The following is a 24,092-nucleotide window of genomic DNA, read 5'->3' as shown; positions in this document are numbered from 1 at the left end:
GCAGGAGAGGGTGCCTGGGTGGCTCAGTTGGTTAAGCGACTGCCTTCAGCTCAGGTCATGATCCCAGGGTCCTGGGATCGAGTCCCACATCGGGCCCCCTGCTCTGTGGGGAGCCTGCTTCTCCCTCTGCCTCTGCCTGCCACTCCCCTGCTTGTGCTCTCTCTCTCTCTCTCTCTCTCTCTGTCAAATAAATAAATAAAATCTTAAAAAAAAAAAAAAAAACAAAGGCAGGAGAAATTAGAGGTGGCCATAAGTTTGACTGATAAGGAGATCATCTATCCCTAGAGCTAGTTTAAAATTTCCCCTGTGTGATTCACAAAAGAAATGCCACGGACCAATAAATGTAAGGGAAAGAATGTTTACCCTCATTAAACACTGGGAAGTGTAAATTTAAAAAAATGTAAACCAAAATAAGCAGAAACCATTTTCCATTTATCAAAGTGACAAAGATGAAACAAAATTATAAAGTCCGGTGTTGACAAGGATAAGGGAAACTGACATTCATATAAAGAAGGTCAGAATGTAAAGTGATACAACCTTCCTGGAGGGCGATTTGGTGATACAGATCAAAAGCCTTAAAATTTCACATATCCTTAGAACACATACTAATTCCACATCTAGAAATTTATTTTACTCAACAAAGTAATCATGGATGTAAGTAAAGATTTAATAACAATGATGTTTATTACATTATTTATAAAAATGAAAACATGGAAACAATCCAAATGTCCAACAATAAAGAACTGGTTAAACTATCCCTATGATGGAAAGTCTATGCTGCCATTAAAAATAATCCTATAGAACAGTATTTAATGACATGTAAAAACATTCATAATCTTTGTTACGTGGGAAAAAAAACAGACTGCAAAACAGAATATAGAATATGGTTCCACTTTAGTTCTAACTATGTGCCCATGGTGGGGAAAAAACTTGGAAAAGATATATACTGGGGTCGGGCTCCGCGCTCAGTGGGACATCTGCTTGGGACTCTCTCTCTCCCTCTGCCCCTCCCCCTGACTCATGTGAGCTCTCTCTCAAATAAATAAATAAATCTTAAAAAAACAAAAACCCAAAACCCAACAGACAAGAGTTCAACTGCATGCACAGTGCTTGGGTGGTGTGGCCAAGAGCAGAGGTTATGAAGCGCAGCAGACCCCAGTTTCCACACTGACTTTGCCTCTGTGACCTTAAGCAAGTTCCTTAACCCTCTCCAAGGCTTCACGTCTTCCTATGTCCGGCACATTCAATTAGTGGCACCTATTTCATAGGCTACTGTGGGGACTAAACGAGACATTTGTAAAGAACTTAACACAGTGCCTGGACAGTAGCGCACAAGTACCAAATTGGAGCTATTTTTATTAGTTATTAAGTATAAGGGCATCCGACAATGTACTTGCACAATGAAAATACCGAGATAGAAGTAAATTGATAATTGATCATCTCGGTTTTCAAATTGTCACATTTAATTTCTTTTCACTCATATTCTTTTATCTTATGAGTCTTACTGAGGACACCAGAAATGCTTTCTAATTAGAACTTGAGTTAGAATGTCTGTCTCTGCCCTTCCCCCCAACCCTCACCACATAACATTCATGTACCTTCTTGAGAATGTAAGAATCTTTAAGATTGTCTAAATAGCTTGTCTACACATAAAAATTTTCCTTGTATGGGGGCACCTGGCTGGCTTAGTTGGTAGAGTGTGCAACTCTTGATCTTGGGGTCATGAGTTTGAGCCCCACATTGGGCAGAGATTCCTTAAAAAATAATAATAATAATAAATTAAAAAATTTTCCTTGTATGAAATAGTATGAATAGCTAGTAAGAACTCTTCTCAAAATAGTAGCATTTCGGGTATTATCCAGAGGCAAATTTATCCAACTGCCTCAAGAAAAACAGACTGTGATAGATCTGAAACTAAACACCAAGCAAAACAATCAATATTATATGAAAGTTAATTAAAAATGACCAAAGAAGTGAAGCTAAATTCAAGTGCAGTCCAACTATAACAAACTTTCAAAGCTAATCATATGGATAAACTTATTTGGGGTCAGGTTATAAATATAATAATTATAATAACAGAGAATTATGTCTTAAAGGTATCATGATATTCAAATTTTCTCTAATATAATTCTCAAGCAACCTTATAGCCTATTTTTTTTTCCTCAAACTGGTCTTCCCATCCCCTCATCAAGCTTCCACTAAAACTTAATGGAAAAAAATATATACATATTAAAATGTCTGGGATAATCCACTTCATATTGTTTTCTCTGAGAAGAAGGTACAGGGATTTGGGAAAGTGAGAGAAATTTTACTTTTTCCTTTACATACATTGATACTGTATATATATTTTTACAGTGAATATTATATACACACACTTATATAAAAATATATATGGATTTTATACATCTATATCTATATATATAGTAGCAGAAGAACATAAGGACAAATTAAGTCCCACAAAATCCCTAGCAAATTTCATAAATATCAGAGAAAAAATGTCTCCACTCTTGAAAATGCTTTGCAGCTTCTCATAGTATTTTTTTTTAAAGATTTTATTTATTTATTTGACAGAAGAGAGACAGCGAGAGAGGGAACACAAGCAGGGGGAGTGGGAGAGGGAGAAGCAGGCTTCCCGCTGAGCAGAGAGCCCAATGCGGGGCTCGATCCCAGGATCCTGGGATCATGACCTGAGCTGAAGGCAGACGCTTAACGACTGAGCCACCCAGGCGGCCCTCTCATAGTATTTTTAAAGACAGACTAGCTACTACTAGGAAAATGCATTAGGAACAGATAAGCATTAGCCATGGCTGAGACCAGAAAGGAGGAACCTGCTGAACCAGTGATCTGATTTCATGTTTCCAACTGCTTTTTACACCCTCTTACACAACCTCTGCCTTAGACTAAGCTTCCAAAAGAAATGGTAACGGAACCCAAACACTCTGGAAAGTGATTCCATGAAAAAGCAACTAAAAATAGGAATATTGTGAAACAGCTTACTTGACATAAGCATAGGAGCATGTTTGTCTAAATCTCTGGGGTCATTTGGGTTCTGAAAGGCAATTTCATTTATCAGTACAACTACTATTATGGAGAAGAAAAAAATCTGGAAAATCAGAGTAAACAGAATTACAACTCAACACCATTATGCCTCCTACATTCAGCCAAGTGCAACAACCAACAAAAACCAAACACATAAATTCTCTATGTCTTCCAGGGGGATTTTCCCCTTTTAAACAAAGGATTTACTTTCTACTCTTCCACTGTAGCCTCCTCATTTGGATCACTTGTTCCTATTTTGGTCCAATGTATCCCTTAGGAGTTTCAATGAGTTGTGAATTAATTGTTATTCACAAGCAAAAAAGAAAAAAAAGAAGAAGAAAGAAAGAGAAAAAGCAGGATTAACTGCAATTGCCACTACAACTGGGAAGCGTGCATCTTGCACTTTCACCGTGTAAATAATGCACAGATCCTGCGGGAACATGCCAAACACCAGGATCCTTAATTAATGGAGCTCTTTAATGTGCAAATCAGGAACAAATTGCAAGTTCTGACTTGCATTGATTATGAAAACATTAATTGAATGAGCAAGACCCTAAAAAAAAAAAAAAGACAGAATCCTAAGTCCTCGAAGAGACCAAAAGAATACAAAGCTCTGGAAGCCAGACAAGTCTGACCAATGTCTAAAATGCAAACCTACAACTGAGTGCCGCTCACTAGCACACAATGTGTTTAAAAACAAGAAACAGAAAACCAACAGTTTGATCAGAAAGCAATCACTATAAAAGCGTCTAGTCTACCAATGCTTTGCATTAAGCAGAAAAATGAAGGCTTACTCTGGAAGCTCACAGACACTGCTTTAAGAGAAAAAAATCACTTTATATATATACACGCTTATATGTATATAGGTATAACAAAACAATGCTGTCTCTTTAAAAAGAAATTCATCCTATATAAATTACAGCCATAAACTTTTCCTGCAGTGCAGCCTAATTAATTCTTGTTCTATACACAAAGGGAAATGCTGGGTGACAAATGGGTGTGAAGCCAGAAAGCTGCCAGGTCTGCAAAACATTTTCTACTTCAATTTATAAGCAATTTTGCAGTAAATCATCAACCAGAACCTGGAATCTCAGGAATCTCTAAGTGTCCAAACCACATTATATCACTTATCAAAGAGAGAAGGAAAAAGAGTTTAAAGACATCTCATTTTTCAGTTCTAACCCACATCAAAATCTAGAAGCTCTGTGCAATCTATTATTCTCTTCTGGGTAAGGTTTTAGTGCCAAAGATATATTTTTCAAGCAAAAAAATGACACTATAGGTTGATGTAGCCCATTCCTCCATCCCCTAGAAGTACTGTATCATGTATCCATTACCACAAGAAATATTCCCAGACTTATCCGGGAATAAGCACACAACTATTTCCCCCCACCCCCTCAATCCAAGCAAAATGTCCACAATCAAGCCAAGCTGTTAGGGTTCAGTGGTGAACCACTGTGGAAAAACAGGTGGGAAACACTCCAAGGAAATCAGGCTACTGAAGAGGAAAATAGAAACTTCCAGGAACAGAGAGCAGGGCTGTCCCTCTCCAGTCAGACCCCTCATCCACCCCTAACCTCTGCCAGCCCCTGATGTGTTCTCCATCCTTGTAGTTTTACCTTTCCCAGAATGGCAACATAAATTGAACTGTGAAGTATATAATCTTTTGAGACTGGCATCTTTCACTTAGCATAAGACCTCTGAGATTCATCCATGTTTTTGAATTTATCAAGTCTGTTCCTTTTTATTGCTGAATAAGGTTCCACAATTTATCTATTTGCCTACTAAAGGGCATTTGGGCTGTTTCCATTTTTTGATGATTATGAATAAAGCTGCTATAAACATGCATGTACAAGTCTTTGTATGCAGATACGCTTTCATTTCTCTATTGTAAACATCTAAGTCATTCTGCTAGACATCTGGTAAATATATGTTTAACTTAATAAAAAACCACTCAACTCTTACCCGAAGTGGCTGTCCTCCTTTGCATTCCCACCAGTAATGCCTGAAAAGTTTGACTGCTCTGCATCCTAAGTGTGACTTGGTGTTGTCAGGTGTTTGTTTCTAGTCATTCTAATAGGTATGCAGTGGCATTTCATTGTGGTTTTAATCTGTATTTCCCTCAACACTGATTATGTTAAACATCCTTTCATGTACTTCTTTGCCAGTATATATCTTCCTTGGCTAAGTTCTTGTCCAAATCTTTTGTCCTCTTTTTTTATTGTTCAGTTTTGAGAATTCTTTATATATTCTGGACATAAATCCTTTGTCAGATGTGTCCAATTTGCAAATATTTTCTCTAGGTCTGTAACGTGTCTTTTCATTCCGTGAACACATCTTTTGCAGAGCAGAAGATTTTAATTCTGAGTTAGCCCAACTATCAATTTGTTCTTTTATGGATTATGCTTTTGATGTCATATCTAAAAGCTCTCTGTCTAACCCAGGGTCATGAAGCTTTTTCTCCCATGTTTTCTTCAAAACACCTTATAGTTCTGCTTCATTTTTAAGTCACTGATCTATTTTGTGTTAATTTTTGTATAAAGTGTGAGCTACAGGTTGGAGTTCATTCTTTTGCAAATAAATGTGCTACTGGTGTAGCACCATTTGTTGAAAAGACTATCCTTTCTCCATTGAACTGACTTTGCACCTTTATAAAAAGTCAATTGTCCGTATCTGTGTCAATCTATTTCTGACTCTATTCTATTCCATTGATTAAAGTAACTTTTTTTTTTTTAAAGATTTTATTTATTTATTTGACAGAGACACAGCAAGAGAAGGAACACAAGCAGGGGGAGTGGGAGGGGGAGAAGCAGGCTTCCCGCCGGGCAGGGAGCCCGATGCGGGGCTCGATCCCAGGACCCTGGGATCATGACCTGAGCTGAAGGCAGACGCTTAACGACTGAGCCACCCAGGCGCCCCGATTAAAGTAACTTTTAAGGGAATAAACCTACAAAGAAAGGACAAAGTATGAGAGAGATGATAGCAACTCAGTTTCTTAAGCTAAAAAGTCAATGAACTATATAGTTATTAGAACTATATATTATTATTATTATTATAATTATATAGTTATTAGGCATCTGGGTGGCTCAGTCGGTTGAGTGTCTGATCCTTGGTTTCGACTCAGGTCATGGGATGGAGCCCTGAGTCCGGCTCCACACTCAGCATGGAATCTGCTTGAGATTCTCTCTCTTTCTCTCCCTCCCTGTCTGTCCCTTCCCTTGCTTGTGCTCTCTTGCACACATTCACTCTCTTCCAAATAAATAAATAAAACCTAAAAAAAAAAAAAAAAAAAAAAGAATACCTAAAATTAAAAAGACTGACCACACCAAGTGTTTACTAGGATGTGGAGCAACTGGAACTCTTACACACTGCTGGTGGGATTATAAAATGGTATAACCACTTTGGAGAACAGCTTAGCAGTTTCTTTAAAAGTTAAACATATACTAGAGTGTCTGGTTGGCTCAGTCAGTACAGTATGCAATTCCTGATGTCAAGGTTGTGAGTTTGAGCCCCATACTGAGTGCAGAGATTACTTAAAAAACAAAAAGAATTAAAAAAAAAAAAAGTTGGGGTGCCTGGGTGGCTCAGTCGTTACGCATCTGCCTTCAGCTCAGGTCATGGTCCCAGGGTCCTGGGATCGAGCCCCACATCGGGCTCCCTGCTCCACAGGAAGCCTGCTCCTCCCTCTCCCACTCCCCCTGCTTGTGTTCCCTCTCTCACTGTGTCTCTGTCAAATAAATAAATAAAATCTTAAAAAAAAAAAAAAAAGTTAAACATATACTAACCATGTGACTCAGCCATTCCATTCTTAGGAGAAATGAAAGTACATGCATATAAAAACATGCACGCAAATGTTCACGGCAACTTTATTTGTAATAGCCGAAAACCAGGACCAAAACAAACTGTGTATATCCACCTAATGAAGTATCACTCAGCAATAATAGGCAATGAACTATTGACATATGCAAAAACATGTATGAATCTCAAAATAATTACACTGAGTGAAAGACAGATAAAAAAAGAATACAACTGTAGGATTCCATTTATATAAAATTCCAGAAAACACAAACTCATCTATAGTGACAGAAAACAGATTAGTGGTTGCTTAGGGACAGGGAGAAGCAGGAAGGAAAGATTACAAAGAAGCTGAATAAACTTCTGGGGATAAGGAATATGTTCATTGTCTTCATTGTGATCATGGTTTCATGGGTGTATACATGTCAAATTGTACAAATGCTGACAGGTTAAGTAAGCTGAGGATTAAGAACTGACCATTTCATTTAGCAATCTGGGGGGTCATCTGTGACCCTAGCGAGCAGTTTGGGTAGAATGGTAGATACAGGCTTGACTGGAACGGGTTCATAAGAGAATAGGAAAAAGGGATCTGAGATAATGAATACAGACAACTCTTTCTAGGGATGTGGCTTTAAAGGGGAGCAGAGAGATGGGACCCATATACAGTTTACTATATGTCAACTACACCGCAATAAACCAGGTTTTAAAAAGCAGACAGATTAATAACTGACGTAACAAACCTCAGCAGGTTGACTCTTGTGTTAGCAGTGAAGAAGAATGAGAAGCAGTCCCCTACAGTCCATGAACAAAACCCCAGAAGATTCAGGAACTGGCAGTGTTGGGCACCTCTAGAAGAGGAGAGCAAGACAGGGCTAAAAGCAGTCAGTATACCAGATCCTTCCCCACAGGCCGAAGCTAAGAGCTTTATCCTCTGAAGAGAGGTAAACATAGTGTCTCTAGACAGGAGGACACCAGACATAGTGGAGGGCAAAGGCCATAATATTAAAAACAGAGGAAATAAATTGAAGTTCAGAGATTGAATGCTCAGATCCCCAGCCTGCCCGCCTGCCCACCTGCTAGAAGGCTGGCATTCCTCTAGCAACTATGATCCCATAAAGTGCAAAGATCTAAAGATATTGACACTGGGGTTCCCCAAATATGGCCCACATAGACCACTTCACAATGGAAAACACAGAAAAGAGCCCTATCTAAACATACAAAACTTCTAATCAACTTTTTGGTACCCTACTTTTTTTTTAGGTAGGAGGAACAAGAGCTAAATCCTCATTTTCATAATGAAGCACCAATAGATAATGCCTAAAACTGAAAAATCAAGTAGAAACAAAACTTGTTTATTAGAGATAAGGACAGAAATCCATGGATTCCAAAAAAAAAATACAACAAAATAATTAAAAATATAACTGCTGCTTTAGGGGCACCTGGGTGGCACAGTCAGTTGAATGTCCAACTCCTGACTTCAGCTCAGGTCATGATCTCAGGGTCCTGAGATCGAGCCCCAGGTCAGAGTCCACACTCAGTGCAGAGTCTGCTTGAGATTCCCTCTCCCTCCCTTTCCCTCTGCCCCTCTCCCCTCCGCATGCTCACTCATGCTCTCCCTCTCTCCAAAAAATAAATAAATCTTAAATATATACATAAAATTGTTGCTTTGGATAGTAGGTCCTGGCAAGGGAGTGGTGGTACACAGGCAGCAGATACTGGTTTTCCAATAATGCTTTATAAAATTATTTGACTCTTTAAATTATTACATATAAAACTTGGGTAAAAATTTAAAAGAAGAAAGGGGGTGGCTCAGCAGGGGGAGGAGCAGAGGGAGAGGGAAAAGGACAGAATCTCATGCAGACTCCACGCTGAGCACAGAGCCCAAGGCAGGGCTTGATCCCAAGACCCTGAGATCATGACCCAAGCCAAAACCAAGAGTCGGATGCTCAACCGACTGTACCACGCAGTCGCCCCCTGATGCAGGGTTATTAATAAAAGATCTACTGGAACCAGGAACTAGGAACTTGAACTACACTAAGAACATTCTCTGTTTAGTGGCCCAGGAACCATGACTCTGAACACAGAGGAAAGAAGTGTAAGTCTCCAGTTCTTCCCCATCCTGCTATTATACCTTATTTACATAGTAATAACACTGTGTAAATGCAGTTTATAGGTTTTCAACTCCTGGGGTCAACACAGGGGTAAGGCCCTGGGTTCCTGGTCAGTAGTGGCAGGGCAGGCTAAAACGGCAGCAGAAAGAAGATGGGATGACTACCTCGTACGTCTTCCTCAAAATTCTGCTATCTCATCCCCTATTCCTCATTCACAATTTATGACCTTGGTTTCTATTTCAAAGAAAATAGAACTATCAAAAGAGAATTTTCACAGGCTCCTACCTATTGGTGTCTATTTATACACTACCTTCCCAGCTGTCATGACAGTTAAATTGTCCACACTGCTATCGAAGGCCACCCTTCTTGTCCCATGTCCACTTACCTACCCAAGCACATTGCTACAGCAGATGATCATTCTTAACATACAAACACACAGCTTACTCCTTGCGTCTCAAAATAATCAAAACACTTCTCTCTGACTCCACATCCTTCTCCATCTAATGTCCCATCTCTCTGCTCCCCTTTAAAGCCACATCCTTACAAAGAGTTGTCTACACTCACGATCTCAAATCCCTTTTTCCCATCCTCATCCAAACCCATTCCTGCCCAGCCTATATCCCACTCCACCAAAACTGTTCACCAAGGTCACAGCTGACCACCACGTTGCTAAATTAAATGGTCAATTCTCAGCTTACTTAGCCTGTCAGGAGCATTCCCATCTTTCATACCAAAGAATCAATGAGTCAAAAAACAGATATAAACAAGCTACCTACAATTATAGAAGTAAAACAGAAATAGAATGAGACTAACTGTAAGGCAAAGGATTACTGCTGTCTCCTTGAATGCTTCGGTGCTACTTATTATATTCCTGTATGATATTAAAAAAATGATTTAAGCACAGGTTTTAAGACATGAATAACAGTAATAAAGGAGAGTAGTATCTTACGCAGTGGTTAGGTTCTCAAGCCTGAGCATAAAGCAAAAATCAAGTTCTGACGAAACTTAAAAATCCCTAAAACTTCCTATAAAGTTCAGCACTGTACTGTCTCTCCCCAAGTTGGACCCAGGCAGTTCCTCCCCTCAAACTCCAGAGCACACAGCTAGTTCAACCATTAAACACTGCTGCAAATTACCACAGTTAGGGCCTATGCCGTAAGTTTAAACACCAGATCCAGTCTGTCTGATGAGATGCTCCCCAGAGCCACTACAGCTCCTGCCCACCACCTCAGGCAGGCTTCCTCGGGGGCCCTCGCTCACTGAATACAATGGCAGGCAGAAGTTCTGCACTACTGAAGCGGTTTCTCTCTCCCTCTTCTTTTTTTGGCCAGGCACCTATAGTTAAAGGTGGGTTAATTAAATATATAAATATATAAATATATTTAATATATAAATATATTAAAAAATATATAATGAGGCGCCAACATAACAATGATGCGCACAGCTTCCCCACGAACACAACAGGTTGAGTAATCTTATTAGGGAACCACTACTATTACCAGCTACTCCAAGTCAGGGCTGCGTCCTGCTTCTGTAGCCCCAGACATGCCTAATTCCTAAGAAACCCAAACCAATAAAACAAATTTTCTGACTAAACTGGTTTCAGTTGTTTTCATGCTTCCACAACTCTGTTGACCTAGGGTTCATCTCTTCAAGGTAGGTGGAATCACAGCATGACAATCTGACACTCTCCTCCTGTCCTACCACTTAGTTACTTTGGGAAAGCACTTGCTCTGTGATCCAGTTTTACTCTCTTCATAGTAGAAATGCCTAATTAACCAGGTTGGACAAATTAAGTAGCTCAACAGGGACCAAAAGTCTTCCTACACAAAACTCATCCTCTAACAAACAGACAAAACAAAGCATATATTTCAATGCTAAATCAACAGGTATTATGTAAATATCAAACAGAAAGTTATCAAAAAATGACTGTCTTCATTTCCCACCTACAGTTTAGGAAAAATAAGAGATCAATAATGCTCTAAGGTAGCAGGAGAGTAGGAAAACAACAGTCACAGATGAGAATTTCAATTGTTACAATTCTTCTAAGGACCAATTTGGCAATATATTCCGAAAGTCTTAAAAAAAAAAAAAAAGGCACAATCCCTTTTTCCCAGCAATTGCATTTCCAGGAGATAGAGATCTGTGCTGTCCAATACAGTATCCACTAGCCATATGTGGCTATTAGCAGTCGAAGTGTGGTTAGTCCAAATTGAGATGAGCTGTAAACATAGGATATATCCTGGGCTTCAAAGATTCAACATGAAAAAAAGATATATAATATACCTCACTAATATTTGTATATTGACTAAACGTTAAAATATTTTTGATACATGGGGTTTAAAATATATTACAAGTTAATTTTACGTGTTTTCTTGGACTTTTTCTCATGTAGTTAATACAAAATTTTAAATTACCTGTGTGGCTTACATTATATTTCTATCAAAGGGCTACTTTTATTTTTTTTTTTTTTTTTATTTTTTTTTTTTTATTTTTTTTTTTTTTATTTTTTTTTTTAAAGATTTTATTTATTATTTATTTGAGAGAGAGAATGAGATAGAGAGAGAACATGAGAGGGGGGAGGGTCAGAGGGAGAAGCAGACTCCCCGCTGAGCAGGGAGCCCGATGTGGGACTCGATCATGACCTGAGCCGAAGGCAGTCGCTTAACCAACTGAGCCACCCAGGCGCCCCTCAAAGGGCTACTTTTAGACAAATTGCACAAATATGTATGTACAAGGATGTTTATCAAAGCATGCTTTATAAAAGTGAAAAGCTAGAATAAACCTAAGCATCCATCAATACAGATTGGTTAAATAAATTGCAGTAAATCTATAAAATGGAATATTCTGTAGCCACTGAAAATGCTGTGTACATCTAAATATACTGACATGAAATGATATATTAAGTAGAAAATATAAGTTTAAAAATAGTACATATTTATAAGATTCCTTTTTTTTTTCAAAAGGAGCACGTTTGTGTGTGTGTGTGTGTGTGTGTGTGTGTGTTTGTAAGCACAGAAAAAGGTCTGAAAGGTTATTCATCAAAATGACAACTGTGGTTACCTCTGGGCAGTAGGACTGCAGGTAATCCTTATTTTCTTCTTTATGCCTTTATGTATTTTCTGAATTTCTGAAGTAAGCATGACATAATTTTATAATTAAAATAGTAAAGATATTCTTAAAAATGAGACATCAGCTAAAACAAAAAGATCAATCTTATATCACTTTTGCTAGATGAAGTCTATAGTAACAAGTGTCCTTAATCCTACACTAGGAGAAGCTTGCAAATACCTGTCCCAAGCTATACTTAAACTTATCCCAAGTAATTAAGAATGTTTCCAGGTTCTACATATCATTTGTGAAAACTCTGCCATGAACCCATAAGGTATTAAATGAGAGAACACAGAAATAGATGTTCATGCATTTGTCACCTAAGGCAGCTAAGTAATTTAAAAAGGGGAGCATTTCACTGATAATACTAGTTGTCTATGGAATAGGGAACTGGTGGCAGTTCCTGAGTAGCACAAGGGGAGGAAACAAAATTTTCTCTATATAAGAGTTTGGTATCTTTTGCATTTTGAGCCCTGTGAATCTACTGCCTACTTTAAAAAAAAATTTTAAAAACAAAACAGAAACATCATCTATAAACACTCCATGATTGCCCATGACTTACTCAAAATTTAAGAAGTTATTCTTAAGGGACACCTGGGTGACTCAGTCAGTTAAGTGTCCAACTCTTGATTTTGGCTCAGGTCACGGATCTAAGGGTCAGGAGATCGAGCCCCACGTTGGGCTCCATGCTCAGTGTGAGGTCTGCTTGAGATTCTCTCTCTCCCTCTGCCCTTCCCCCTGCTGGCACTCTCTAAATAAATAAATAAATAAATAATCAAAAAAAGAAAAGAAAAGTCACTCTTAAGATGTTTACTGGTGCTGAAATCAAATTAGCATTAAAAACTGTAGTCTAGAGGTGCCTGGGTGGCTCAGTTGGTTGGGCGTCTGCCTTTGGCTCGGGTCACGATCTCACGGTCCCGGGATCGAGCCACACGTCGGGTTCCCTGCTCAGCAGGGAGCCTGTTTCTCCCTTTCCCTCTGCAGCTCCCCCCACTTGTGCTCGCTCTCTCTCAAAAAAAATAAATAAAATCTTTTAAAAAAACCCAAAAAAGTCAAAATAGTTGAAGGGCTGGGGGAAGGGCCAAAGAATGAGGCGAGGGTGAATATAAGCTAGAAGTGGGAAGATGGAGGGGAGCAAATACAATGTAATTTATTAATAGTGGAATTTGTTTTTATACTCGTAGGCAAGTAAAGAATCTCAACACTTCCTCTATATTTATATTACATTATACTGTGTTCTTGGGTTCTTTTGCTTATGGGAAATAGCAAAATGTCAACCATTGTTTCTATTAAAGGTCTTTAATGATATTGCATTTTAGACCTGTAATGAAACATGGGTGCTCACTGCAGTCTGTAATGCATCTCATTAAATACATTAATAACATGCATTTCACTGAAAGGTCAACTTATTATGGCTGAAATTTGGCTTTCCTTTAATCACTTCATTTAAAGCTATAGAGCAAACTCTGAAAAAGATAGTAGAGAGTGCCTGTTACAGAAATGCTCTCTCAATTCTCCCATCCATTAACATCAGTTACGCTTATCAAGAAATCACCGTTAATGTTTTTACGTGAATAACAATATTGTGATTTTTTTCTTTTTCTTTTTTAAAGATTTATTTATTTGAGACAGAGAGAGAGAGTATACATGCACACATAAGCGGGGGTAGGGGTAGGGGGAGAGGATCCCAAGTAGACTCACTGCTGAGCAGGGAGCCTGAGACCCTGAGATCATGACCTGAACCGAAATCAAGAATCAGATACTTAACTGACTGAGCCATCCAGGTGCCCCAGTATTGTGATTTTTTAAGAAACCCTTTTAGAGATACATGCTGATTTACTGATAAAATGACAGAATGTCTACTCCAAACTCCTAGCTCCAAACTAATCCAGAAATAGAGGGAGAGCTAGTATAAATACAGATGAAATAAGATTGGCCAGGAATTGATGACTGCTTAGCTGGTAAAGGTATGTGGGTTCAAATTCTCCATGCTTTTATATAAGTTTGATATACTCAGGTTTCCTTAAGTAACTTGCCTTCTTCCTTATACATTGCTGCCTCCTAAATCTGTAGAACTTTTTAAAAAGAAAATCAGAGAGGAAAAGGTAACCTCTTTAGAGAAATGCTTTTGGCACAGAAAAATCCCTTAATTTTGCTAAGGTTACTTTATGACTTACCAATTATGCAACTACTAAAATATCAAAAAATGTCTGAAACTACTTAACACTTCAAGAGTTATAATTACCAACACGTAACACCAAGGTGACTGGAGACTTAAGTGCACGTGTGTTGGGGAAGGAAGGAGATAACGTAGTTTCTGAAAAACAGAGTTTAGGGTGCTGACGTTAGAATGGCATGCTGCTCATCAGTTTACTGTGGTTAAAATCTGCTGCTCTAGAGGCTATTTTAGGACTATTAGACTAAACAGCAGTGACAAGAGAGAACGTATCAAGAAAACGCAACCTGAGAACAGGATCCCACACACAATGAAACTGAAGTTGAGAGGGTAAAAGGTGTCCGAAACCAGAAGAAATCAGAAAGGCAGGAGAACCCAAATAGCTTTCATAGTGTCACCAAAGCCAAAGGCAATATTTCAAGGAAAAAGGTTGAATGCTTCAAGGAGGTAACAGCTGGCTTTGGTGGCAAAGAAATCTCTGGTCATCTTTTCATAGTTACAAGACAAAAGCTGAATTATAGGGGCGCCTGGGTGGCTCAGTTGGTTAAGCGACTGCCTTCAGCTCAGGTCATGATCCTGGAGTCCCGGGATCGAGTCCCGCATCGGGCTCCCTGCTCAGCAGGGAGTCTGCTTCTCCCTCTGACCCTCCCCCCTCTCATGCTCTCTATCTCATTCTCTCTCAAATGAATAAATAAAATAAAAAATCTTTAAAAAAAAAAAAAAAAAAAAAAGCTGAATTATAAGCATTAAAGAAGAAAGTAACACTACACTTTCCAGAATGAATGCTTAATTTAAGTTATATGGGACATCTGAATACTAATAAAAGTCAAAAAATACTGAAGACCGTGGGGATGATGGTCATTACATTGATGGCCATCATTCACATGGCTGATTATTACCAAACGCCTCTTTCAGCAGAAAAATACCCACACCTAACATCTGTGGGGCACTGTGTGCCAGCCACTGTGCCAATGCTTTATACTGACCATGTCCTTCAATCCTCACAACCATACTATCGCCCTCTTGCTGTGAAGTTAAGTAACCTGCCCAAGGTCACAGAGGTAAATCCACTGCTGAGATGGAATCTAAAGCCAGGCGATCTAACTTTAACTCCTTTAAGACCCAGTGAACTGACAAGAGATTTAATTAAAGACAGTAAGTTCCAGTGCCTGTTCTGGGGTCAGTATAAATTCAGCCTAGGTTCCACACCAGCCAGAGAGCACAGTATTAATGGTGCATCCAGAGTAATGCAGCCCAGTTTTTCTTAAACTATTTACCAACACAGGGAGGTATACAATATATTATGTCATATTGTCATAAGAAGATTGAAAACAAACAAAAAGTAGCCACCCTGGGGTGCCTGGCTGGTTCAGTTGGTAGAGCATGCAACTCTTAATCTTGGGGTTATGAGTTCTGAGCCCCTTGTTCGGTACAGAGATGACTTAAAAATAAAACCTCAGGGGCACCTGGATGGCACAGTTGGTCAAGTGTCTGACTCTTGGTTTCCACTCAGGCCATGATCTCGGGGTCGTGAGATTGGGCTCTGTGCTCAGCGCAGAGTCTGCTTGGGACCCTCTTTCCCTCTCCCTCTGCCCCTCCACCCCATGCTTTCTCTCTCAAATAAATAAATCTTTAAAAAGAAATCTGAAAAGGGGCGCCTGGGTGGCTCAGTTGGTTAAGCGGCTGCCTTCGGCTCAGGACATGATCCCAGGGTCCTGGGATCGAGCCCCGCATCGGGCTCTCTGCTCAGCGGGAAGCCTGCTTCTCCCTCTCCCACTCCCCCTGCTCATGTTCCCTCTCTCGCTGTATTTCTCTCTGTCAAATAAATAAATAAATAAAATCTTAAAAAAAAAAAATTAGCCACCCTTCAGATGTGCAGAAATCCTACTTATTAGAATACTCTCCACTCTCCCATCTTAGAATATGTGACACTAAACAAACATGCCTTTCTTCTCCCTCCTCCACTGCAACCCACCCTGTCAGATTGTAACAGACATCTGTCACATTAACTAGAATTTACCCATGAGACAAAGAGGAAATTGGTTAAGTACAAAAAAAGATTAAGAAGATCAGAACACTTGCAAATAATATTAAAGTAGCTAAAGAAACTAGTACCCAAGAATAAGAATGTGTCAACCTGACATGGACTAACCCTTAAAATAGCAGTATTTTAAGATGAATCCAAAAAAGGGTGCCTGGGTGGCTCAGTCGTTAGGCGTCTGCCTTCGGCTCAGGTCATGATCTCAGGGTCCTGGGATCGAGCCCCGCATCGGACTTCCTGCTCAGCGGGGAGCCTGCTTCTCCCTCTCCCACTCCCCGTGCTTGTGTTCCCTCTCTCGCTGTGTCTCTCTCTGTCAAATAAATAAATAAAATCTTAAAAAAAAAAAAAAAAATGAATCCAAAAAAGAAGGAAAGGATCAAGCAAGAAGAGTAATAAATAACAAAATGGGAAAGGTCTCATGAAACACTTCAGACATTTAACCTAGAGCAGTGTAGGTCTCTCCAAAGCATACCAAGAATTAGGGTACCAGGGCATTAAAAACAGCAGAGAAAGGGGGCACCTGGCCCGCTCAGTCGGTAGGGCATGCAACTCTTGATCTTGGCTTCGTGAGTTCAAGCCCCATGTTGGGCAAAGAATTTACTTAAAAAGAAAAAGAAAATAGCAGGTAAGTGCTCCAAAAATCTCAAAAATTTTGAAAACTGCCAACCATCATTTATTTAAGGGAAGAAGGGGAGAAATCTAATAGAGGGGATATAAAAGTTCTACCCTCACAATATCTGCAGGGTTCCTGACTTCAAGTATGGCAGGACATAAAATCTACAGGCTGGACCCTAAGAAGCAATTCCTAATTAAAGCAGGTATTCTGGTGCCCCTGGCTGGCTGAGTCAGTAGAGCATGTGACTCTTGATCTCTGGGTTGTGAGTTCAAGCGCCATGTGCGGCATAGAGTTCATGTAAAAAAAAAAAAAAAAAAAAAAAAGCAGGTATTTTCCCACAAGAAAGGTTTGCAGAATCCCCCACCCTAGAAATCCTACATATTTACTTTGAAGTTTGAGGTGATTCTACCTGGAGGCAGATGTCCTCCTCAGGGCCCTTCCAATTCTAACTCCACAACACTATAAAAACAAGTTTTGGGGCGCCTGGGTGGCTCAGTCGGTTAAGCGTCTGCCTTCAGCTTGGATCATGCATGCTCCCAGAGTCCTGGGATGGAGCCCCACGTCGGGCTCCCTGCTCAGCAGAGTCTGCTTCTCCCTCTACCTCTGCCCCTCCTACCCCCGCTTGTGCACTCTCTCTCTCTCAAATAAATAAATAAAATCTTAAAAAAAAAAACAAAAAACAAGTTTTAAAGAGTAAATGCAAACACTTAGGTCTCAGCATGCAAATAGGAATAGCAGTTCCAACCACAGTGCACTAAGCCCAAATCTCCCTCTGCCCCCATCCTTTGGTGCCCTTGGGCACACAGCACACAGCCCACAGCGAGTAAGGCGGTGCAGAAGGAAGACTTCTCAACAGTAAGGCAGGAAAGCCGGAGTTTGGTCTGCTGTGCATGAGCAAGCTCTATAACTTTGGGCAACTCATTCTCTCTGGGCCCTGGTTTTTCATCTGTAAAATGAGGGGACTGCAAACCAAATAATTTCTAAATCCCTCTTCTACAATTCTTGGGCTTTATAGCTCAGCAATTCTCTCCCAAAACTTTCCTCACTCTGCAGTCATCACCTTTCCTCACTCTATGCAACCCAAAGAAATATAAATAAGACTGCCTTAGCATGTTTTCTAGAAACCTCCCAACAAAGAAAAGCATCTTGTAAGCATGATACTACCAAAATGAACAGGGATCAGCCATTCATTGTCTCTCTTCTGTTCTATACCAGCGGGTTTGCAAATAGAATCCTCTGAGCATTAAAGAAGTAACTCAGAAAGCCAAGGGAAGGAGGAGGATGGAAGTGAAGGCAGGTAAGAGAAAAGTGGAACAGGGGCACCTGGGTGGCTCAGTCAGTTGAGCGTCTGACTCTTGATTTCAGCTCAGGTCATGATCTTGGGGTCCTGGGATCAGGCCCCGTGATGGGCTCCATGCGCAGCAGGGAGTCTGCTTGTCCCTCTCCCTCTGCTCCTCCCCCCGCTTCCTCTCTCTCTCAAATAAATACATAAATAGAATCTTCAAAAAAAAAAAAGAAAGAAGAGTGGAATAGACATGACGCAAGTACCCAATCCATTTCAATCAAAGTTGTCCTCATTTGATAAGAGTTATATTGTTTTTTTAAAAAAAGGTAAATACCATTCTGTACCATATTATCACTAAAATCAAATCTTCCCTTCCTCAACTCGGTGGTGCTACAAATACAATCCCAGTGTATCCCAATGTACCCCAGTGGCTCTAAGTATCCCCAGATGGTATAAGTACTCTTACTATTTTTTAGAGCGCTGGCAAATTCTGGGCCACCTTTGTTCTTGAAAATAGGGAAAACATCTGGTTGAGGAAGTTGATTGGTGGTCAACAGAGCTTTTTGTAGCTTGATCCTTCCTTCCAAGAGCTGGTCCCACAGTGCTGAGAAAGAAAAAAGAATTTCATTCCTCAGTTACAAAATCTTCCTGGTTGGGGGTGGGGGGGATAGGAAATCACAGCAGTCTCTACGAAGCACGGCTTTATCACAGCTTCTTGCCATGAAAATACTTGCCATTATAAGAAATAAATTCAGTATCTTGGAAGCAAATATTTGCTATATGAGAGAGGGAATGCTAAAGTCCAAAGAAAAAACTGTTTTCTCTTTAATATCCCATAGCTGTGAAAGGACTAGAACAGAACCAGCTAAGCAGCTCAGTGTAGAAATGACTGGCTAAGCAGAGAAGAATGGGGCTTTAAGCCTCTAGGTAGGTGAGGCATATCACAAATTAACTGGAATGACACAGGAGCGAGGGGACAGCCAAAACAAACAGGAGATCCAATGCAGACACTGTGAAAAATAAGCCAACAGCAAAACCGTGTACAAACCTATCTGGTTCTTCACAGCTCTTCCTTTCTCCACTTCCTCAGAAACTCTGGCACCGGAGAAGGTCATCACTACACCGTCATCTTCACTATTCCTGTCTTCAGCCCTGTCTTCCTCACTCTCACCCTCGGAGTCTTCCTCCCCATCCCCTTCTTCCATGCCACTTTCCTCCTCCTCTTCATCTTCCTCCTCCTCACTGCTACCAAGGTCATCCATTCCCTCGGTGAATTTTTCAAAGTCACTGATGCTCTGGACACTAAAACCTGGTGTTTTCCCAGGGCGGCTTCGGCTCTTCTTCCAGGCCGGATTACCGTCCTTGTCATTATCACACTCCTCTTGCTCAGCAGCACTCACGACATCCTCATCAGATCCCTCCAGACCCAGCCCGTCTGAATCTCCATCTCTAGACTCTTCCTCATCACATATCTCCTTGTCTAAACAAGAGACGAAAGAAGGAAAAAAGAGATGTCACTCTGAGACAAATACTAGGGTGTATCTTTCATTTCGAATAAAGGACTACAGTATCCATCCAAAAAATAAAATGTATTATTGTACTCAATTCAATTCAAATATTTATTGCACATCTACTGTCTCTCAAATGCTAAAGGGAGAAGCAAAGATGAACAAAACACGGGTCTTACCCTAACGAAAGGTTCTAGTGGGAAAAACAGACCCTTTGAAACTGTAACACAGACAAGACTTGACAAAGTTTTATAACCCAGAGAAGGGAGAAATTTTAAGTGTGGGGCAAGTGGATTTAAACAAGGCTTTTAAGAAAGAGGTAGCCTTTGGTCTGGACCTTGGAGAATGGTAAGATTTTTGGGTAACTGGGAATTAAGTTTTCCCAAACCCACATCTGAAAAAATATAATTTAACATTAACTATCCCAAATGTACAATCTCCATCACACCAGTGTACCCTATTTTTTAAATACTTATTAAGTATCTATTATGAGCCAGGTATAGATAAAAGCTAAGAAATGACAAGTAGAATGTAATACCTGTGGGGAGGGGTCCATAGCCTGGTGGGAGTGGTAGATATGCATGCCAACATTCATATCATTATTATTATTATAGTGTCATTAGTACACAGTGTATGGAAAAGGATCCATCTAACTCTCCTGAAAGGGTGAGGAATTGGCTTCATGTGAAGGAGACATAATTTTCCTGATTAAACTTATGTTTCCATAAGTAACAACTCATGTGATAGGTCTTCAATACTTCTTTAAAGAACTACATATAAACTCAAGACATGGAGAGGGCTGTCAAAATATAAATACAAAAACTAAGTGCAAAAATAGTAAGCAGAATTAATCATTTAAGTTCTTTAAATGTGTGCCATTTCTCAGATTAAGGTATATTCATAGAGTAGTAGTTAGGAGTATAGATCTTGGAATCAGACTGCCTTATTTGAATCCTGGCTCTTCTGCTTACTAGCTATATGACCTTGAGCAAGTTACATAACCAATCTGTCCCTCAATTTCCTTACCTGTAAAATGGGGATAAATACTACCAATTTCATAAACTATTGGGAGTGTCAAATGAAATGATACATGTAATGATAACAGTAACAACATCTTTTGAAGACTTATTGTGTTCCAGTCTCTTAGCACTTAAAGAACTTACCACAATGCCTGACATATGCTGAAAGCCCAATAAATATAACATTTGTCTCATGACTGGTCCCTTTATCACTCTCTAGGCAAAGAATGTGAAATGAACTTATCAGGAGCCCCCAGAACTATATCAAGGGCCAAATCATAGTGATGAATGATAGTTTCTTTTATAGTTATTTGTGGATTCTCAACATGGAACCTCTCTAAAGGAAAAAAAAAGATGGCATCCACTCAGTAATCACCATATCCAGCCCCTCCCTTTTTTCACTGAGAAACTTACAATGTTTTAAAACTATAAGCTCATGTCCTCACATCCTCCTAAGGCTCTTGCAGGGGAGAGGGAAGGATTATGCTATTTTTACAATGGCAAGCTCATTTTGAGCTTCACAAATTACTGTTATACAGTGACCCAATGCAAGACTTGAAAAACCAAAAGAAAAGGGTCAAAATCCATGAGTAGCATGTTCATCAGATGCAATTCTTTTCCAACACATAGCCCTCTCCAATATCCAATATGCATTGCCTTTCCTCTCCATTTTAGGGTGAACCATTAGGCTAAATATAAGGATTATAGAAACTTAATAATCTGAGCTTTAGATTGCTTATGAACTGAAATTAAGTACCTCTTAAGGTCCTTTCTAATGCCAAAATCATGGTCTCTTCTGAGACAGTAAGTGGGGCACACACACAGACTAGCCTTGCAGAGATAATCCAAAAAAACAAAAAACACCCCACAAAGAAACACAACTTTAACCTTAAAAAAGTAGGAAAGTCAGGGCGCCTGGGTGGCTCAGTCGTTAAGCATCTGCCTTCTGCTCAGGTCATGATCCCAGGGTCCTGGGATCGAACCCCGCATTGGGCTCCCTGCTCAGCGGGAAGCCTGCTTCTCCCTCTCCCATTCCCCCTGCTTGTGTTCCCCCTCTCGCTGTGTCTCTCTCTGTCAAATAAATAAATAAAATCTTAAAAAAAAAAAAAAGTAGGAAAGAAAAAGTACCATGCAAATGTCTACTCACCAGATGAACCTGGCAGAGTCTGCTCCCAATGGTCCTCCTTCCAAGCTTTTCTAGAGGTAGCCTTGCCAGAATACCTTTTGTCTGTGTCCAAGAGGGAGGCTGATACCAGTTTTCTAATGCTACCCACCGCCAGGAAATGACCTTCCCCATCTTCCCCTTCATCAAACCTGTCAATCACTCTGGCAGCAGTGGCTGCAGGGGAGGGGGGAAAGTAATCAGAATCGCCAGGTTAGAAGGAACTTTAATGGTAACCCTCTCCAACCCTTTTAACTCATACTCTACAAAACCCCAACCAACTTCCAGGAAGAGGAAACTCATTACCTCTCAAGATAGACCACTACCTTACTGCTGTTCCTGAACAGAAAGCTGACCTCTGCACTACTAGTAGGACATATTTCTATGCCTTGGATCATAAAAACGAGCCTAATTCCTCTTCATTTGTGACAGTCACTCAAATATTGTAAGTCAGCCATCTATCCTCACTCCATCCCATCCCTAAGGGAGTTTGCTTATCCTGGCTCAACAGCCCCAGCTCCTTCAACTGATATTCCTAAGACACGATCCAGCACTCATATTTATCCTTCCTTATTCTTCCTTCCTCACACTTCTCTGATTCAAGTCTAAAGCAGGATTACTCCCAACTAGACCTTGAACACCAGCTTACAGAGCAGCAGTCTCATTCAGTCAGCCCCTGAGCAAGTGTCTTGAGGCCTAAGGGGGCTTAAACAGCACCTCGGAAACCCACTTCTTCCTTCAATCTCCAAGTAAGTTCTTAGGGGCAGGCCGACTTAAAAAACGGCTGAGACTTCCTTCTCATTTCTAACTCAATACCAGTCAGGGCATCCTGAAAGATAACTTCCAGCCAGCTACCAGACCCGAGCTCCCTGCAACAGCCCTGGAAGACTGAGTGGCCGGGATGCTCCGCCCACCCGAGCACCAAGTCTAGCGTGCGGGTCAGGAAGAAGCCGAAGCCCTCCTCCCGAGCCCGAGGCAACCCTGCCGGGAGGCTGTTCTCCTCCCCGCCAGGGCGAGCCGAGTAGGCCAGGCGCCGAGGCCTGGCTGCCGACCCCGCTCGCGCCGCCAGGGTCTGCCCTGGGCCGGACCCACCGCTCCGCACGTGGCCTTTTCCCAGTCAGGCCTCACCCTCCTCTGGGTCGGCCTCAGGATCTGCCTCGCGCGGGCGCGGGTTCAACAACTGTTCCAGCTGCAGCGCCAGCGGCCCCGCCATCGTCACCAGGTCTCGCTCCGCGCCGCGCTCGTCAGTGTGCAGCCCCCGCCCGGACGCTCTCTCCCAGCCGGGCCCTGCCGCCGGGAGACTACCTCTCAGAACAGCCAGGGACCGCGCAGTACCCTGCTCTCGCTCGGGGCCGGCCACTTCCGGGAGGTGCGTGGGAGGGGGCGGGGCCTGCGTGTCTCTACGGGCGTTGCTAGGAAGAAGGCGGAAGCGCGCGGAAGGCTGTAGGGATTGTCGCGGTCCCGGCGCGCGTGCGCGTGCGTGGAGGGGGTGTGTGGGGCGGTCCGGGAGCGCGCGAGGGCACGTGGCCGCCGTTGGCGCGGAACAGACGTTGCAGTGCGCGCGGCCCTTGTCCCCTTGCATAGAATATGCTTCAAGATTTGTCCGAGATTCGCTTAGAAATAAAGTGTGGTGTGGCCGTGGCCTATGGTGGCTGATTTGAAAAAGAAGGGGGAGTAAAGGGTAAGCATCTCCAGCCTCAGGTGCGCTTTCGGGCACTCACAGACTGGGACCAAGACAGGTTTGGCATTTAACAATTTGGAGGAGTCTGGGGGCCGGGCACACGCTTGTGACCCCGTGGTGTTCAGGATTTAAGAATCCCACGTCAGGGCTGTGCATGTGTAAGTGTGCGGCGGACTCTTGGCGTCGTTATTAATGGGAATAATTAGAAGTCGCTCCGACTGTTCATAAATAAAGATCGATTCTGTAGTTTCTCCAAGTAGCCTTGAATTAGGGAAAAGGGGGTGGTGATGATTACTTCATACCCTCGTTATTGATATCTATTCAAAGGGGAAGGCATACTCAGACACTTGAAACTGGTGCACAAATGCAGAAAAACTCACGCCTACGTTAGAGGGGTACAGGTAGACTCAGAATATAAAGACTTAATAGGATCAATTTAATTACACCCAGTCACATGGAAAGATACAATCCCTTTATATTCTCTTTCCTTCATGAAGCATTCCCTAACTGCCCGCTGTGTGGCAGGCACTGCTAGATGAGATACAAAG

The 24,092-nt window shown here is 41.2% G+C and overlaps 1 protein-coding gene across 2 annotated transcripts in view; it reads right to left on the bottom strand.

Annotated features, from left to right (window-relative positions):
* The window catches only part of AATF (apoptosis antagonizing transcription factor), a 99,920-nt gene extending 76,678 nt beyond the window's left edge, over window positions 1-23,242 (bottom strand). For both annotated transcript variants that reach the window (XM_032428592.1, XM_032428593.1), the window contains exons 1-4: window positions 22,992-23,242; window positions 21,849-22,040; window positions 19,223-19,654; window positions 18,641-18,778 (exon numbers count right to left, since the gene is read on the bottom strand). In XM_032428592.1, the coding sequence (XP_032284483.1) occupies window positions 18,641-18,778; window positions 19,223-19,654; window positions 21,849-22,040; window positions 22,992-23,076 (847 nt within the window). In that variant the 5' untranslated portion in view covers window positions 23,077-23,242. The remainder of the gene's footprint in view (window positions 1-18,640; window positions 18,779-19,222; window positions 19,655-21,848; window positions 22,041-22,991) is intronic.
* Window positions 23,243-24,092: the final 850 nt, after the last annotated feature.

The sequence above is a fragment of the Phoca vitulina genome, unplaced genomic scaffold (assembly GCF_004348235.1).
Source record: "Phoca vitulina isolate PV1807 unplaced genomic scaffold, GSC_HSeal_1.0 scaffold40, whole genome shotgun sequence".
Taxonomy (NCBI): domain Eukaryota; kingdom Metazoa; phylum Chordata; class Mammalia; order Carnivora; family Phocidae; genus Phoca; species Phoca vitulina.
The sequence above is the reverse complement of the archived record's forward strand: the minus strand, read 5'-3'. Positions and strand labels throughout refer to the sequence as shown.